At 41.2% G+C, this 19,231-nt stretch overlaps 1 protein-coding gene across 1 annotated transcript in view; it reads right to left on the bottom strand.

Annotated features, from left to right (window-relative positions):
* The window catches only part of cmip (c-Maf inducing protein), a 40,790-nt gene extending 21,559 nt beyond the window's left edge, over positions 1 to 19,231 (bottom strand). Inside the window, exon 1 of the mRNA XM_061245417.1 lies at positions 18,268 to 19,231. Within this exon, the coding sequence (XP_061101401.1) occupies positions 18,268 to 18,597 (330 nt within the window). The 5' untranslated portion in view covers positions 18,598 to 19,231. The remainder of the gene's footprint in view (positions 1 to 18,267) is intronic.

Raw genomic sequence — 19,231 nt, 5'->3', positions numbered from 1 at the left:
TCCCTCTGATATAGAACAGCCCAGCCATTTGGACTTCTAAGGAACAGCCTTCCTCCACTTCCCTCCCTTTGCTAGAACAGCTTCTATGTTCCTCCCTCTGCTATAGAACAGCCTTGTTGTCTATCCCTCCACTACATAACAGCCTCCCAGTCTCACCCCCCCGCTACAGAACAGCCTCTGTTTTCACCCTCCCTCTGCTACAGAACAGCCTTTCACATGGCTGCAACACTACAGTAAACAACATAAAGGAGAATAAACCACAGATATTTTTCCGTCTTAATTTCTCCATCCGTACGACTCGCCGATACGCTTGCATTCACACGCGTGCAAACACAAGCATGTCTACGCGAGCGTGTGAACGAGCGTGCAGTCAGCATATAGAGCTATGCCTCTCTTTCACAAAACTAAAACAGAAACGGAGAGATGAGAATGCAGGATCAGAGGACAAGAGCATTCAAACCACCACTATGAGGTTGCCATAGAAACAACATCCTGTGCTGTTACCAGGGCGACCCCTCGCCAACATCTCCACGCCTCTCTTTTAAGCGAAAGGTGGCGGAGTGGAGCGCTGCTACATCGTTGGAGAAACCTAGAAATAAAACCGCTTGCTCCCGCACAGACTGATGGACAGGTGGGCAGTAAGAAAATCCAGGTGTGTCCTTCCACATGGCAAGACTAGCTACTGAAAAGGCCGCAAAATATCCAGATTTCATCCACAAAAGACATGAAATGCGATAATCGTGTCGATCAGGGCTGCCCGCCCAGGAGATCTACCATCCAATAGGTTTTCACTCCAACCCTAACAGAGCACACCTCATACAAGAGCTAGAGATCTACCATCCAATAGGTTTTCACTCCAACCCTAACAGAGCACACCTCATTCAAGAGCTAGAGATCTACCGTTCAATAGGTTTTCACTCCAACCCTAACAGAGCACACCTCATTCAAGAGCTAGAGATCTACCGCCCAATAGGTTTTCACTCCAACCCTAACAGAGAACACCTCATTCAACAACAACAGATCTTCTTGAGCTGCTAATTAGAATCAGTTGTGCAAAACTAGGGTTGTCCTACAGGATGGTAGATCTCCAGGAACAGGGTTGGGCAGGCCTGGTTTAGATCTGGTGTAGATCATCCCGTTAATATTTCTTCAAGAAGGCAACTTAAAGGTACAATAGGTAAGACCTGACTAACGGTCAAGAGAGGCATTGCAGCAACAAACACCCTCACACCACAAAACTTTTTATCCCTCTCTGTGAACACGCTGACGTTGAACCCCCCCCCCCCCCCCCCATGCTATTGGCTGAGGCAATTAGAACCAATTTTCAACTAATGAGCTTGAATTACTGTACAGTTATACTATAAACACAGGCAGAGGGTCATGTCAGTGAGGGATAGGAAGGGATTTACAATGTTCTGGTAACAGTGTTAAAGGAACAATAGGTAGATTTTTGTGTTAAAACATTGTTAGAAGACCATTGTATGCCTTCCTATCACTGAAAATGGCTCACTGACATGTTGACTGACATGTTGACTCACCCTCTGCCTATGTTTAGGGCCTCTCTGTATAGCTGTACAGTAATTCAGCTCATTGGTTGAAAATTGGTTTTAATTACCACAGCCAATGCGTTTCAACGTCAGCGTGTTCACAGAGAAGGGGTGGGATAAGCAGTGTTGCGGTTTGAGCATGTTTGTTGCTGCAATTCATCTCTTGAAATGACCTATTGTACCTTTAATACAAAAATCTTACCTTTAAGCAATTATTCTGCCGTACTGTCATATTTAGCCTCGTGTACGGAGCACCTCCGGCTCAAACTGAAACATCACCTCCCACCAAACTGTTGCACCGTCCTGCACGGACTTTCTATTCTGAGAGCTGAGACAGCGTATGCAGAGCATGCGTAGCAGCATTACTCAACTCCTCATCCTGCGGGCCGCGGCATCTGCAGATATTCTCTCCAACCATGCATTACACCGCCTGATTTCACTAAGGAGCTTGTTATCTGAACATAGCATAGGTCCAAATACTTAGTGAAATAAGTTAATTTCAACTAATTGGCATGCACTACACCACCTGATTTCACCAATACATTTACCTGCTATGTTCAGATAATTAGGTCATTAGTGAACTCTAGTGGTGCAGCGCATGGTTGGAGCGAATACCTGTGGCCAGCAAGTAGTGGAGTTTAGTAGCGCTGCTTTAGCATGCTTGCCACAGAGGGGTTTGTACGGGGTCCTGACCAAAAGGGGAAATGCTGACAGACACCCTATCACATAGCCCACAGTGGAACCCTGCAAGGGCACTGGGACCCTGCGGGAACAAACACAATTGCTGCAGCTGAAGTGATTCCTGAGTGGCATTCCACAAATTGGAAGCAGAAACACTAAGGGCAGTTTTACCCAATTCAGTTATTAATCATGGTGTATATAAATTAATCCAGTCCTGGGCTCTGGCATTATATTTTGAAACCTTAAATGAAATCAGTTTGGTTAAATAGAAGTTTGGCAAGTAACACTTTTTAAACAAATAGAATACCATGTTGCTTCCTCCGTAGCTCCAGGGAGGACCAACCAACTAATTCATACAGCGATGAGCTCTAAAAAATCACCAGTGAAAGCATAATGCACTATGGTAAATGACATCCAAAGGTTTTAAAACAGAAGCATAGGAAAGGCAAGTTTAGTTTAGTTTAGTTTTTTTGTTAAATTTGCAACATGTGACCTGAATGACAAATCATGATCTAACCAGATACCACAGCACTTATATTGTTGGGACACTTTGATTTCAACATTGTTCAGGGTAGATAAATGAGCACCAGTAAAGTGTACAATAGCGGTGTCATTGGCGAAGAAATGAACATGGCAGTTTTCCACTTTAGTGGAAATATCATTTATGTAAATGGAAAAAAAACGGACCCAGGATGGATCCTTGTGGGACCTCTTTACTGACCTTTAGAAAGGATGGCGAATGGCAAATGGCGAACAGCCTGCCAAAAAGAATTGACTGATCAACCATATCAAATGCCTTTGACAAGTCTATAAATAGGGCTGCACATCTTTGTTTGCTATCTAATGCATTTACAATGCCATTTCTGACCAGGTAGGCTGTAGATACTATGACCAGGTACTGAAAAAAATGTTATTCCTGGTTAAAAAAGTGCGTAACTGCTGATTTATTAAACATTCAAACATTTTTCCCAAACAAGGGAGCTTTTAAATTGGTCGATAGTGAATCAACAACCCCGTTCAACAGGTAGAACATGTACCGAATTCCTAATATCAGGAATAGCCCCAGTGATAAGTGATAAATTAAAAATCTGATTAGCAATCAAAGATGTAGAAGACTGGGGTCTAATTGATTTGATTTATTTTTATTTCTCGCAAGTAAGGCATCCAATACTTCCTGCTCTGTAAAATATCTAAATGAGAACAGAGCTCTGTTTTTATAGATGGACTATCAATGGAACTGCAGCTATGATCAAATCCATCTTTTAGCAAAAGGGCACAATGTTAAGTTTTCCTGCTTTTATGAAATGACTATCAAAAGCATTTCCCATTTCATGCTTCTCAAAAACATGACCTGAATCAGACACCACATAGCAGGGTGATACCTTCACCACCCAATCAGACACCCCGCAGCAGCACCACCCAATCAGACATCTAACAGGAGCACCACCCAATCAGACACCCTACAGCAGCACCACCCAATCAGACACCTGACAGCAGCACCACCCAATCAGACACCTGACAGCAGCACCACCCAATCAGACACCCTACAGCAGCACCACCCAATCAGACACCCCACAGCTACATCCTTTCAGACATTTGAGATTAGAACACAGACTCAGCCTCTGAGTGGATCTGTGCTGGTAAATGTGATGAGACAGAGTAAAGATTGGCTGCCTGCCTGTCTGCCTGTCACATTTCATGAGGATTTGGATAGTGATCTGGATCACACTTAATAACCTACTTTTTTAAAGGGGCAAAATCTAGGTGTAGTCATTCATTCATTCATTCACTCCAGCCTCAAGGTACTTCTTTGCTGTGTGTGTGTTTGTATTTGCGTGTATGTGCATGTGGGTGTTTTTGGGAGTGTGCGTGAATGTCCATGTTGGTGTTTTTGGGTGTGCACGTAGATGTGTGTGTGTGGGTGTTTTTCTATTTGTGTGTGCGTGCATGCACGTGTGTGGGTGTTTGTGTGTGTGTGTGGTTGGGTATTTATTTGCCTGTGTGTGTGTGCATGTCCATTTGGGTGTTTTTGGGTGTGCACATGGATGTGTGTGTGTGGTTGGGTGTTTCTTTGCGTGTGTGTGCCTGTGTGTGTGTGTGTGTGTGGTTGGGTGTTTCTTTGCGTGTGTGTGTGCGTGTGCGTGTGTAAATGGCAGGCATTTATATAGCGCCTTAATCCAAAGCCCTGTACAATTGATGCTTCTCCATTCACCCATTCATACACACACTCATACACCGACGGCGATTGGCTGCCATGCAAGGCCCCGACCAGCTCGTCAGGAGCATTTGGGGGTTAGGTGTCTTGCTCAGGGACACTTCGACACGGCCCGGGCGGGGGATCGAACCGGCAACCCTCTGACAACCAGACGACTGCTCTTACTGCCTGAGCCATGTCGCCCCATGTGCGTGTGCGTGTGTGTGTGGTTGGGTGTTTCTTTCCGTGTGAGTGTGTGTGTGTGCGTGTGTGTGTGTGTGTGTGTGTGCGTGCATGTGTGCGCGTGTGTTCGTGTGTGTGTGTGTGTGTGTGCGTGGTTGGGTGTTTCTTTGCGTGTGTGCAGTGGCACCCGTAGGAGTCCCTCCCCAGGTTCGCACCTGTATGCACAGTACGTACTGTGCGTCCCTCAGCAGCCTTGCGGTTTTTAAAATTGCATTAAATAACAAATAACAAAGTGTCAAACACGCATGCAATTGAATTTGAAACAAAAAACCCAGACGTCTTTGTTTAATTACAATCTTGTCCGTTCACGTTATCCATCACATAAGTGATAGAATCCTGCGGGCACCACTGCGTGTGTGTGTGTGTGTGTGTGTGTGTGTGTATGTGTATATGTGCGCTTGTGCGTGTGACACATTTCTTGCAAAATGGCTTTAAAGTCATGTGAGCCCTTGGGTCATATGGAAAGTGGCTGTCAGTCCGGCCACCATGAGCCTTCATGTTATTGGCTGCCTGCTCGGATACAGAAACAGTCATGTGTAAACAGACAGCAGCCAGTGTAGTCAGACCTTGTGGAAATGCCATGTTTTCCAATCACAATGCTGGAACTGTTGCCAGATCCTGCAGTTTTGCCAAGAGGGGGAGGGAGGGGGGTATTGAAAGAGGGAGAGAGATAAAGATGGGCTGGTGCATGTGTGTGTGTGTGTGTGTGTGTGTGTGTTTGATAAAGTCTATTTACCCTTCCCAGTAAATTAAACATGTTTTTTACTGTGCAATCAAACAGTCTGTGCTTGGGAGAAAGAGAAGTGTACAGTGTTGCTTTGGCGAATGCAACGCGTACGCATAAACACACACACACACACACACACACACACACACACACACACACACACACACACCCACCCACTGCATGCCCGTTTCCTTTGGCCCATCTGAGGCACTCCTGAGTAGGAGTTTCAGAGAAACAGCTTTGCCACTGAGAGCAATCAGCGCAGACAAACAGGTCAGAGCCGTGTGCAGTGGGACCCCAGCACAGCACGCCCAGGCACCACCAGCGCAGTGCTTCGCTCATTAAACCCCAGAAAAGCTCCATCACTTCATATGACTGTGACACTGTGTACAAGATGCTGCCATTCTGCCGCCTTCCCACTGGAAAGGTCTCTAACAGGAGAGCAGGAACTCGGTCTCAGAGTGCAGGATGTTCCTTTTATGGCTCCATCTCAACTCCTTAATGACATCATTGGATGGTTGGGGAAATTATGTGTTCTATATGCCCAGTGGTGCGTGCAGCTCTGGGAGATCAAAGTTACATTCTGCGTCGATACATATCACGGCATCTTCCTCCTCCGAGACACATAGTTAAAGACTGACCGGTCAAACGCAGAATGACACGGAAGTAGCCTACGCAATTACGCCATTTCCAAAATCCCAGAGTTAGCTTGAAATAATATGAGTCACCAAATGAATTTCCATTGATGAAGATGAAGAAAAGAAGAACCAAAATGGTATCGAAACTAGCCGAGAGCCATGTTTTAGCGCTACTGCTGAAGATTACAATGTCAGAAAATCAAGATTGCTGGACACACTAAAGGGTCAGTACAATTTCCAAGTTCTCAAAGGAAGCCAAAGAAATTAATGATTGATAAGTGTGCAGTAAATTCCAGAATTATTGGCACCCTTGAAAAATACAAATAAAAAGTGCTGTAAAATGTAAAAAAAAATAGTTATTGCCATGAGCTTTATTTTCCAACATTTGGAAAGTAGTGCACGTTATTAAGGATTCAATGGAATCATCCAAAGTCTTACATTTTTCTAATAAAATAAAAAAATGTCCCCAAAAAACAGGTTCCAAAATTATTGGCACCACGGTTTAATATTTTGTGCAAACACTCCCAAAAATGACAGCCATGAGTCTTTTCCTATCATTTGTGAGAGGTTAGAGAACACATTTGGAGGGATTTTTGACCACTCCTCCTACAGAACTTATCAGAGTCATTGATATACTTGGGATACCTCCCCTTTTCAGTTCAGACCACAGGTTTGTCATGGAGACTGAGATGGCCACTGCAGAACATGGTTGCTGTTTTTTCTTAACCATTTCAGTATGGATTTTGATGTATGCTTGGAGTATGCATTCTGTACAGATAAGATTCTTTCAAAAATAATTCAATGAAAGGTCCTAAATAAACATACTATACATTTTACATTACATTTTAGTAATTTGGCAGAATAGTTGAAAACTGAATCAAATCAATATTTTTTGTGACCATCCTTCGGTGTTAAAACTATCACTTCTCTAACATATAGAACTGCAGGACAGCGTTGGCTAAGACAATCAGCAGGGAGGTTGTTCCAAGCATGTTGGAGAACTTGCCACAGTTCTTCGGCAGACTTTGGTTGGCTCCTTGCTTCTGATCTCAGAAAGCCTTGATCAAGTTTTTATGTAAAAAGTAGTCAATTGCTTACAGTAATGTTAAATTAAATATAAAAATGTCTCTGTGAAATTAAATCTTTTGGAAAATGAATATTTGGAAATCTCAAATGTGTTCTTTTAAACCAACATAGACAAAAAAAATCTAGTCCAGGGTACCTAAGACTTCTGCACAGTACAGTACCTACAACCAAGACTCTGCTTCCTAGCAGAGACAACCAGCTTTGTACTCCTGGGCACGGATTATGCCTTCAACGTATGAACACAGTTTATTTATTGTAGTACGTAGCCTAAAATTCTTTCGGAGCGATTTTATGTTTTGTTACAAGATAAATGCTGGTGTATTATTACAGCCAATGATCATTACCCGTTCCTGAGCCAGAAGGAGCAGATGCCAGACTTTGCCTTATGCTGGCACAACTCTCAGCTGTTGCTGTTGCTTCGACTGCTATCACCTGAGTAACACCGCCGTTAGCTGCCAGCAATCGGCTGAACGCTCCAATTCAACACAATTGCACAAAGAACAGAAGGATTATGCCATTATTTTATTATCGATTATATTCTATGTTATGAATGACTGCAAAATTAGTTTGGAAATCAGATTAACTAGTTTACTGCACAATCTTAAAATCTGAATTCAAACAGTTGGATAATTTCTCAAGATCAACCCACACATACCTGTCCTGTGTATTACAGCGGCACATATGTACTTTGCTGTGTCTTTAATAGAGATTTAATCTTTAAAATACAAAGTTTCCAGTAGTACCACAGATCACCCCCAGCGAAAAGATACATATGTAAGAAATACATATGTAATTATTACACATTGATTTTTACATCATATTATTATTTTCTTAAAACCATGAGAAGAGGTTTTTTTAATTATTATTTTTATATATATATATATACACACATTCTAAATCAACTATAGAAAAGAAATGAATTTCAAATACATTTTAATATGCATTTCTGATGCATGTCAAAATGCGTAAAATCTGGCCATTTCATAAATTCAGAAATGTATTCTACTGTATGAGAAATGTGCGATAAATATTTTTAATGCATTTATGGCGGACTCGAGAATTATTGGCACCCTTGATAAATATGCACAAAAAATGGTGTAAACTGAAAGATGAGAGTTATTGACATACAATTTATATTGCAATATGCGTAAAGCAGTGTGCTTTATTATGTTATTATTTAATTTATTTATTATTACTGATTAAATTGAATCAACCAAAGTCTTACATTTTTCAAATAAAAAATGTATTTCCCAAAAAGGTTCCAAAATTATTGGCACCCCTGGTTTAATACTTTGTAGAAACATGTTGACGGTGTGCATGGCAAACTCGTTTTGTTTACTGTGCCAAGTAAGGGCTGTTTTCGTATGTACAAAGAGTTTGTTGGTATGGAGGTGCCATTTTATGTTTTTACTTTAGACTTGGTGACATCAAGACACAACCAATCTCTGCAATTCTTAAAGGTACAATAGGTAATTTCAGACTCCTAACGGTCAAGAAAGGAATTGCAGCAACAAACACCCTCAAACCACAACATGCACTGTTTTTGACAATGACAGAGCCTGCCATCTTTTTGTAGTGTTCTAGTAAGAAAATGCTCGCCGAAGAGGTGACTTTATGAAATGTTGACTTTAGTGTGCTGCACAACACTATTTATATGTTTTCACTTTAGCTAACCAATTATATTACAAGCAAGCAACTTAATTGGCTATGGAACTAGCTGGCTATATAACTAAGATATGATAGTGTACCATAAACTATGCAACTGCAACTTACAGTTCGAGACAAACAAAGATTTAGCTAAACACGCATGATTCAACACGTAAAGAGATAAAAGGAACGTGTAGCTGCTCAAATTGCACTCCAGAGAAGCGATCACTGAAACTCTTTATACTATTGCTTATTATCCAAGAGAAGAATACAAATCTAGTTATAAAATGATACCAGTTCGTTATCGGTAGCAACAAGCTACTTAGTTAGCTTGCCGAATTTACAAATATCCATCCGAGACACAACACACGTGCAATAATGCTCGCAACGCTTGCCTCAGGTGGATATTTGTAAATTTGTCAAGCTAACTATGGCTAATTTGCTTGCTGCTACCAATAGAAAACTGGTATCGTTTTATAACTAGATATGTAGTCTTTGCTTGGATAATAAGCAATAGTATACAGTTTTCAGTGATAGCTTTTTCAACCAATGAGCTTGAATTATTGTACAGCTGTGCAATGTTTTGGTACAGAGTTTGGTACAGACGGCCCATCAACTGCATATTTTGAAACCAGAATTTAAGGAATCTAAACACAGGCAGAGGGTAAGTCAACATGTTAGTGAGCCTTTTTCAACGATAGGAAGGTATTTATAATGGTCTTGTAACAATGTTTTAACACAAAAATCTTACCCATTGTCCCTTTAATCTAAGATTCTTGGGTTACTTACGTATGGCCTCCCACACCCTTTCCCTACTATCCATGGGGATAATATGTAGTTGCGTCCAGTACCTGGCAAGTTTGCAACCATCCCATGCTTTATGCCTTCTTACGATTGTATTTGCAGTGTTGAGTGGTATGTTTCACCGTTTTTGACGTTTTTTTGTACCCATTACCCTGCTTGTGATGGTCAATTTCAATCTGTGTCTTCTGAATTGACAGTTCTTTGGCTTTTCCCATGCTGATGGCTAACAAAAGGATTTTGCATGCTTCCTTGCTATTTTTTTATACTGAAACAGGAAGTGCTGGAATAACACAGCATAGTTCCATTAAACTGAGATTAACAGAATTAAAGTAAAATTGCATTGCCAATTTCACTTTGTTTGATTTTATTTTAAATCATGCTAAATGAACTGAAGCAATTGAAAATGGGGCAGGCACTGTAATCGAAACACTGGCAGAGATGCGCGTGTGGAATAAGCATGTTTCAATGAAAACATTGGGGCGTGGTGGTAATACAGTATACAGTAATATGGTATTTCCAGTATATCGCCTAAGCCTAATGCCCGCCATCACCCATTTTAAGAAATACACCGATCAGCCATTAAAACTACCTGCATAACCCAGTTTCATTATTAAAAATGCTTTAAACTTTATAAACACTGAATATTCCATTTCATGACATGAGTACTTATATAAGCAGATAATCATAAGTGAATTGCATTCAAAAGTTAAATTTTTAAATGAAAATGGAAATCTTGTAAGCTGATTGGGAGGGGGAGTGCATTGTTTTGTTATTTAAATATCTCGGTACATACTGGTTATCATGATGTCTATCTTAACAGATGCTCCAGGACCTGTAGAAATTTTCATATTTAATTTTTTCTTTTTTTCTTTTTTAAACCCCCGCCATATTTAAAAATGCATGCCATCTAATCCTTCATCAGTTCCACCCTTCTTCCCTCCATTTGAATTACATGGTCTGCATGTGGTGAAACTTAAGTCCGAATACATCCCATGCATTTTATGATTATCACTTGTGATTATCTGCTTATTTAAGTACACATATCATAAAACACATATCAAGATGCAAACCAGTCATCAGTAGTAAGAATTGGAAGCTGAGATTATGATTTGCAAAGGAGTACAGAGATGAGGCACAAGATTTTATGGACTGATGAGACCAAGATGAACCTCCACCCAAGTGATCAAAAGGCCAAACTGTGGAGAAAGTAGGGATCTGCTCATGATCCAAAACAATACAAGCTCATCTGTGAAACACGGTAGAGGAAATGTCATGGCTTGGGCTTGCATGGCTGCATCTGGAGTGGGCTTTTTTTGATGATGTAACCTGTGATGGTAGTAGCAGGATGAATTCTACAAAAACATTCTACCTGCCAACTTATGGAGAAAGGCGTCCAAACTAATTGGGAGGAACTTCATCATCAGTCAATCTGAAAGAGGCTGCAGTAAAAGCCTGGAAAAGCATCACTAAAGAAGAATGCAACAGTTTGGTGAAGTGAATGGATCGCAGGCATGATGCAGTTATTGCAAGCAAGGGATATGCTAGCAAATATTAAGTGCAATTTACTATCATTTAATTAAATACTCTCTGTTCCAATACTTTTGCTCACCTAAAAATTCAATGGTCTGATAGCAACTGTGCTATGTTCAAAGAAGTTTAACATTTAGGTGTAAACACCAGGAAAACCTGGTTTAAACATTCCATGGCAGGGGGTGGGCACTTGAGTGCACGTGCGCATACTTCATCCCTCAGTTATATTTCAGTTATAAATCTGCCAAAAACAGAGTAATTTCAGAGTGATAAAGCCCTCCTTGATATAACCAGTATTTTCTGACCAATCTCATCAGTGCAGTGAAGGCTGAGCTTAAGGGGATTCAAACTGTAGGGCAAGGGGATGTGGCAGGACATTGTCTGAACAGCAAGAGGAGAAATGGGTTAAGTACACTGCACTTCCGTCAAGCGCTCTGAGAATCTGCCCAATGCCTAAGCAGGCAGGCCGTGCTGGCACAAGCAGGCACAAGGTGCAACCGTCTCATCTGACCAAATGGCGCAGTGGTTTAAAAACAGAAACAAAAACAAAACAAAAAAAACTGTTGACTCAAAATGAGGAGTCATGGAGGGGGGAGCATGAAGACTGATGCGGTCTACAGTACGTTTATGTTGCAATATTCTGCTGAATAGGTAAGCAGTTGCAGCGAATAGAGAAGGACTCGAGCTGAAATCACCAAAATTCACTGATCTCTGATAACCTCCTAACCAGTCAGGAAATGGTACACCAGGGCAGCAGAAAAGCCTGAGCCTCATCGGACCACAGAATCACACAATCAGTAGAAAGAGAGGAAAGACAGAGAGATGGCAAGAAAGACCAGAAAAAACATCACCAATGAAAATCCGCCCCATCAGCCAATGACCCTGAATGAAATGTCCTTTCGGAAAAAACCATGAACCTGTCAAGCGGCCGGGACCCATCTTGTTGAACAGAGGCGTTCTGGAAGCTGGGAAGAAGGCAAGCTCAAACACGCCGTTCAGCGAAGCCTTCCACTGCAGCGTCACGTCCATCGTGAGCTGTCACCCGCCGGGACGGAGAGCCGCCAACTCACACAAGCTGAGGGAGTGAACGAGCAGGAAAACCATGCCACGCTACATTGCTGTGGCCTGATGCGTCACACTAACGGAAGTTCAGGTTTCTAGGTGAATTGGTTAGCTTTCGTAATGGTGTCAGTGGTTCAGGTGAGTGTCATCCCCCATCACTGCGAAGAGCCTTGAGAACAGTAGATGAAAGGCAGTATAGAAACTATTATTAAATTAAATTAGTGTTGACATACTGTATGTGTGTGTGTGTGTGTGTGTGTGTGTGTGTGTGTGTGTGTGTGTGTGTGTGTGTGTGTGTGTGTGTGATTTATGGGGCTATGGAGGAGTAAAGTTCTTCACAAAATGTACTTTTGCTCACACAAAATTTAAACTAAAATTAGACACACTTGTTCGGTAGTGACAATCAGAAAGAAGGCGCTGTTGGTGGGCCACGACCTCTGGAAGCATCCCAGTCAGAACATTGGTGTCCAAGCCAAAAGATTTACAAAGCACCTCACATGGCGCGCTTGTCTGCCTCGTAGAACCGATGATAGATACAAATGAAGATTTTCTTTATTCAACACGTTTTTGACATGGATGAGAAACAGGAAGCCATTGGGAGTCGTTGCGTTACGCAACAGTGATGCGTGTGCTCAAAACCAGGTGGGCCACCATTGAGGTTTAGGACAGGTTGCACCAAAGCGTTTTAATCGTTCATTCATATCATTTTTCACCCTTGTGTCATCGAGCCTCACAAGCAAGATGCAACAGGAAAGGGCGGAATGTTTTCAAAGCAAAATATGACACCGGCTCTGACTAATAAATCAACGTTGTGGTGTATTAACAGATAGTGTTTCTTCATTTCATTCATTCAGAGAGCCTCAGGATACAGGTTTTTGGATTGGAAGGGTAGGGGAGTGGTTTCCTGGACACATTACTACATAATGTCTCAACCTGGCCATGTAATAATGTATACAATCTGCCTCACAAAATCCCTTGAATCCCTACTGCCAACAATGATTCTCCAGTGAGCTGACACAGCTAGACTGCTGACACAGATACAGCTAGCACAGATACAGTGTACTAGGAGAAGACATGAATCTAAATGTCTAATACCCAATAAAGTGCTCACTGACTGTGTGTGTATATATATAAATATATATAGACATACATATATATCAGCTTATAATGTCAGCTTTGACCAGTCTGGCCCTTCTCCTCTGACCTCTCTCATTAACAATGCATTTCTGCCCGCAGAACTACTGCTCACTGGATGTTTTATGTACCATTCTGAGTAAACTCTAGAGACTGTTGGGTGGGAAAATCCCAGGAGATCAGCAGTTACAGAAATACTCAAACCAGCCTGTCTAGAACCAACAATCATGCCATGGTCAGAATCACTGGGATCACATTACTTCCCCCATTCTGATCATGTGACCATTAACTGAAGCTCCTGACCCGTATCTGCATCATTTTATGCATTGCACCACTGCCACACAATTGGTTGATTAGATAATCGTATGAATAAGAAGGTGCACAGTTGTTCCTAATAAAGTGCTCAGTGAGTGTATATCTGAATGTTGTTTATTAATAAAATGAGACCAATCAAATGCTGCATTGATTGTTATCTACATAAAGGAATTTCATGAGTGTATTTCAAAATGAATCCATGAAATCAAATGTTCAATCACTGATTTTACATTTACATTCTATTCAAATAAATAAATACAAAACATATTTACAAATACATTAATATATTTAATTAAGTATTTACTAATAAAACATTTTTAAGTTTAATATTTCTGAAAAAACTATTTATTTTTATGCCATTTTAAAAGACTGAAACACAACGCACATACCACTTTAAAAAAGATAATAAATATATTTGCACCAATGGAAGGGTATTTAAAAGTTTGCAATTGTATATTCTATTGTGTCACTTGCTGCTGGACAAATGTATGCAACAGGAAATGCCCATGAGTTACGGCGGAAAAAGACTAATTTCTAGTCGAATTGGTGGCATCACACATAGATTTGTAAGCTCCAATGACATGCATACTATTGACAGCCCTGCTGTATTGCAGTTAGACTACAGGACTATAAATTCAGTACAAACAGACAGTGGGACAATGAGATCAGCAGAACTGTTTGAGTGTAGAACAAAACTCTATTTAATACTGTACATTTTACTATGCCCAATGGGAAAATGTATTTGGCCTTTAGCAGTAACTAATCAAAAGAAAATGGCAAATGTACAGTAACAACACATCTAAATGTGCGCACAACTGCACAACTCTGAGAACTGTAGGACCATGGGATCATTTTTCACTACACACTAACAGGAGAACAGCTGCACTGCGAGATGACAGGACTTTCGAACTGTAAGACTGTAGGGCCGTAACACAAAGCAACTGCCGATCTGTCAGACAGCCCAAAAGGCACAGTCTATTTTAAATCAGGTGGGATCTCATTCCTGTCATACAGTCCACATCACATCGCACAAATGTCATGTTTACACTGGGCTGGCTTCAGCGATGAGGAGTTTTCAGCACCGTTACCTCCGAAGCACGGCTCGGGACCTGGCTGATGGTGGCCCCAAGCAGCTAACTTCCAAACCCTGACTCTCAACATCGCCACGCGGGGTCCAACGGAAGTAGGTGTGTCCTTTTTTTTTTTTTTTTTACTTTGTTGAACAATGAATCAGGAAGTTTCCGTTCACACACACTTCCCATAAATGAGCAACGCAGACAAGAATTGTCTTAGCACTTTAATTGCCTCACAGCAAGAAATATAAAGGAGGAACGATTACTGAAAATTCACTAAAGTCACACTGTAATGACTGGTGTACCAAGGCCTGTTTGAGAATACAGCTAGTTCCTTAACAGCTGCATTTAGTGAATGTGCTAGCTGAATGATCTGTTCTGTGAGATAAGGAGACATAGGCCTTCGAGGGCCCAACTCTCAGGCAGAGACTGTGTGTTCTTACATTACCAGGGAATAGTCATTCCTCAATGGACAAGCAAACGGTAAACACTTCCTTTCCTCAATACCATTTAAATTAGAACATTTAATGGCTTCAAAGCAACTTATCAACAAATGCTAACAACCTCCAATTCAAATTGTGTTGGTATCGACTTTTGTCTCTTCTAATTACTTTGTGATTATTTTGTCATTGAGTCTGCCTAAGTTTCCATCCTTTCTTAGTTTCAGATTTCTTATCCTAATCAAAACTGAAATTTCTAAGCACTTCTCTGTCGCAGAATATTAACAGCAGCCGGCATAGCCTATTTGGTGGAGGTGGGCTGTAGTGAGAACACCAATCTCTGAATATTTTTTTAAAATATTGCCCAAAGGTAAACATCAACATAAATCAGATTTTGAATGGATGCGGCCATAGATGGCAAGAGAAGTTCTGCCCAAATTGAGTGAGACCACAGAAAAACACTGGAGGGAGTGAAGCAGTCATATTAGCTGAGACCTAGCCTTGGAAGACAGCACAAGTGGCAGGTGAAAGCCTACAGAATAATCATCTGTAATAAAAAATCCCAAATGCTTAACTTTACCTCTGAAGAATGAATCACACTTAAAGGGCAATACTCAACAGAACTGAGTACTATAAGAACTTACAAGAAAATATAAATCAGACGGCTTTTGAATCAAAAGTTTATAAGCCTTTTGCATTTTTACAAACCAAATACAGCTAATGTCAGCATATGGGCTTCTTGAGTATGAAAGCTATGCCTTAAAAACCACAGCAATATGATCATTTTGCCTCAATATTAACATTGGGTCCTTGGTGGATAAGATGCACAGCTCTCAAACACAGCGATAAAACAGACTCATTCACTGGACAACACTGGAGCTCACAGACTTTATCATTCTCCACACTGACTCGTTTTGACCAGTCTTGAAACATAATGGACACAAAATTTGGAGCCATGTTAGCTTGGCAGGACTGTGAGCCCTTCACAAGGATTCCTCCCTTGGTTAATTGTGAGGAGTTCAAAGGGTCTACAGAATAATCAGCGTCATGGTGGCTCATGATTAATATTTTGCATTAAGCTATTCACAGGGCGGTTTTAAATAAAGAATAACGACCCCTCGTTGAACTTGAAACCCATAGCCTGACTTAAGTTAAGATATCCTGCCCTGTTCACCTCTCAGCTCACTGTTTTGGCAGTTGCTGGGCATGTCCTTAACTGTGTTCAGTCTAGCGGTATGCAAGGAAACTATGTTATTGTAATATAGCAATGGATTTTGCAGACCAATGGAACTACCAAATGTCTGCCTTCCCAACATGTGAGGTGGTGGAGGGGTGGATTTATATAATAATTGATTTACCTAAATTTATGAGATGGTAGAGATTATTGATAGATGTGTTGGCACTTGCCACACACCTCACTATGACTGTTTGACATTTTAAAAGCCAATTGAACCGCTTTCTCAACAGAGAAGTTTTGAAAATTATTTGGTTCTGTACATGCAAAGCAAATTTGATGGGTACAGTGTCCCTGATTATTTTGCCTATGCACTTTAAGCAATTGTGAAGAGAAAACAATGAGTCGAGGTGGTACATTATTATTATAAATGTATTGAATGCACATAGGCCTACAATGTCTTACTGTCCTCTCTATAAATATTTGTGAGAGAGAGAGAGAGAGATAATTGTACAAAAAGGGAAAGGATATCAAATAGTGAGTGTGAGAATGCATCTTCTTTTACATCTTTAGACATTTAGCAGACACTCATACCCTGCATGACTTACACAGCTTTTTATACCACTTACAGCTACATTTACTGCTGGAATTCAGGGTAAACTTGCTCAAGGATATAACGTGTCTCATCTGGGAAGCAAACCAACAAACTTAGTTGCAATGCCCACTTCACAAACCATTTTATACACTGTTGCTGCACTATTTAAATGTTTAGAGACATTGGGAGGATTATTACAGACAAAGCAATATCTTTGGATTTTATAATGCTGGCCATTTCCCCCAGAGCAGTTTTAAACCATGCAGTACAGGGGCAATGTAAATACTAGGAATTTCCAACAGACAGTGTAGGCCCGAAGTTCATGTATCCACTAGTGACCACAGCATAAAACACTACATACCTCTCCTCTAGTGGTCCCGTTTTCAGATACAATTTCTCCGCCCCCAGTCCTCAAAACACACTCAAGAGCGTACAGTATGTACTTGCATGCACTATACACATTTCAAATTGGACAGCAAATTTTGTTTCAACGGCCTACGCTGCGATCCAAGGCATAGGGAGATAGGTTCCCAAGGAATAATCGTGAAAACAAGGTCAGGTGCGGCTGATACGCTAATAGGCTACAAACAAACTAATAAATAAACAAACAAACAGTAGGTGTGTCTCAATTGACCTTTGCACCTTTTCTTTATCATTGATGTTGTGTTAATTTGGATATTCTGGGTCATGGAGATTCGTCAGAATTTGACTGCAAATAAATCAACATCCTTGTGTTTTAATTTTATTCCATGTCATAATACTGTTTTGTGATGAGCTGCAGCAATGTAAATTCTTATCTTTATAGGTGAACCAATACCAGGCCGGTTCAAATCTACATTGCAGCGATGTAGAAAATGTCTTCCTTCTCAGCACTTTGGCAAAACAATACAAATTCAACGGACGACACCAAAACGCACGTCTTTAAATGTTCTGGCAAATGTCAAGTGTGGGTAGAGTTAGCTATTCTTCAGACCTTTGCAGCGAGGGTACAATTACACACACATACAAAATATTAGAAAAAGTTAAAGTTAATAAACCAAAGGAAGCTAGCTAATATAATAGTGCCGTCAACCAGCCGCCAGCTACGTGTAGGTGTAATTGCACAGAAAAAACAACACCGCGACAGTGTAGCTAACTAAATTAGAGAAAAAGATACATTAAAAGATCTGAAGCCTACATTCTGTACTAATACTGCAGTATGTGAAAATTTGGTGTTACTATATACACTGGAAATATAGGGTAACCTATAAACCATGATATTAAAATATAAGTCATCTGAATAGACGACTCGTACCCAACATTTTTTTATGTGATTAATTTATCAACATGGAGCAAGAATATAGCCAACGGGTTACAGTCAGGGAGAGGGGAGCTCACCGTGGCTGAGGCGAGGCTGCAGTCCGTCAGGGTTAGGTGGTGGGGTTCCCATCTCCGTAAGAATTTAGAGGTGAGGATTTTGCTGAGGAAGGTGCGAGGGTGCTTGACCACACACACCTGAATGTCTCCCTCCTGAAGGAGCTTGTATCGCATCCCGCTGCTACTGTGGAGCAGGGTTCTACGACCCGGCCCGGCGCCCATCTTATTATTATTGTTCCCCTCCGGCGGCGTCGGCGTAGACATCTCCCCCAGTAAAGGCTTGCTCTCTTCCGACTGGTGGTACTGATTGTTGTGGAGCTCGCTACCCCCTCCATTGCTGTTAAAATCCATATTTAATCGTTCCAGCAGTTGGACGAACGCTACCGCTACAAAAATATAAAAACTATATATCAAAAACAATCGTATTGCAATTTAGATTTTTTTTTTAAAGGCAACCAAAACCAGAACGATTGCGAGTAAATGTAGTTACCACTGCACGACCGAATACTGTATTTGTATTATGAAAAGAAATATGCGACTGGACACAGACAATGAAAAACCATGAAATGACGATTGGAGAGGATTCCCTGACGGGGGAAAGAGAGGGGATGTGGGGTTTCTGTCCTCTTTTCTCTGCGCACGATTACCCCAGAAATGTCTCTTCCTCTCCGCGCTCCGCTCCCCCCCGACACCAGCTATTTAATATGATCGGGCCATTGCTATATCCATTACACCGATCACCGCGACGGCATAATCCAGAAATCAGAAACATAAAAAATAATTCTTGTTTTAGAAAAAAAGAGTCCGAGAGCGACGTATCTCTTCGTGGATTTTTTTTTCTCTTTAGTAGCTCATTGGCACGGTTCCCTTTTCTGTCTTTCCTCTATCTTCGTGAAGAAACCAGGCACTTTGACTGCACGTCTCGGATTGGTCCCGGCTCGTTCATGTGATACCACAGTGACGTCAATGGGGAGCTGAGCGGATG

This window comes from Conger conger, chromosome 6 (genome assembly GCF_963514075.1).
Source record: "Conger conger chromosome 6, fConCon1.1, whole genome shotgun sequence".
In the NCBI taxonomy this organism is placed as follows: domain Eukaryota; kingdom Metazoa; phylum Chordata; class Actinopteri; order Anguilliformes; family Congridae; genus Conger; species Conger conger.
This window is presented reverse-complemented; position numbering and strand designations above follow the sequence as displayed.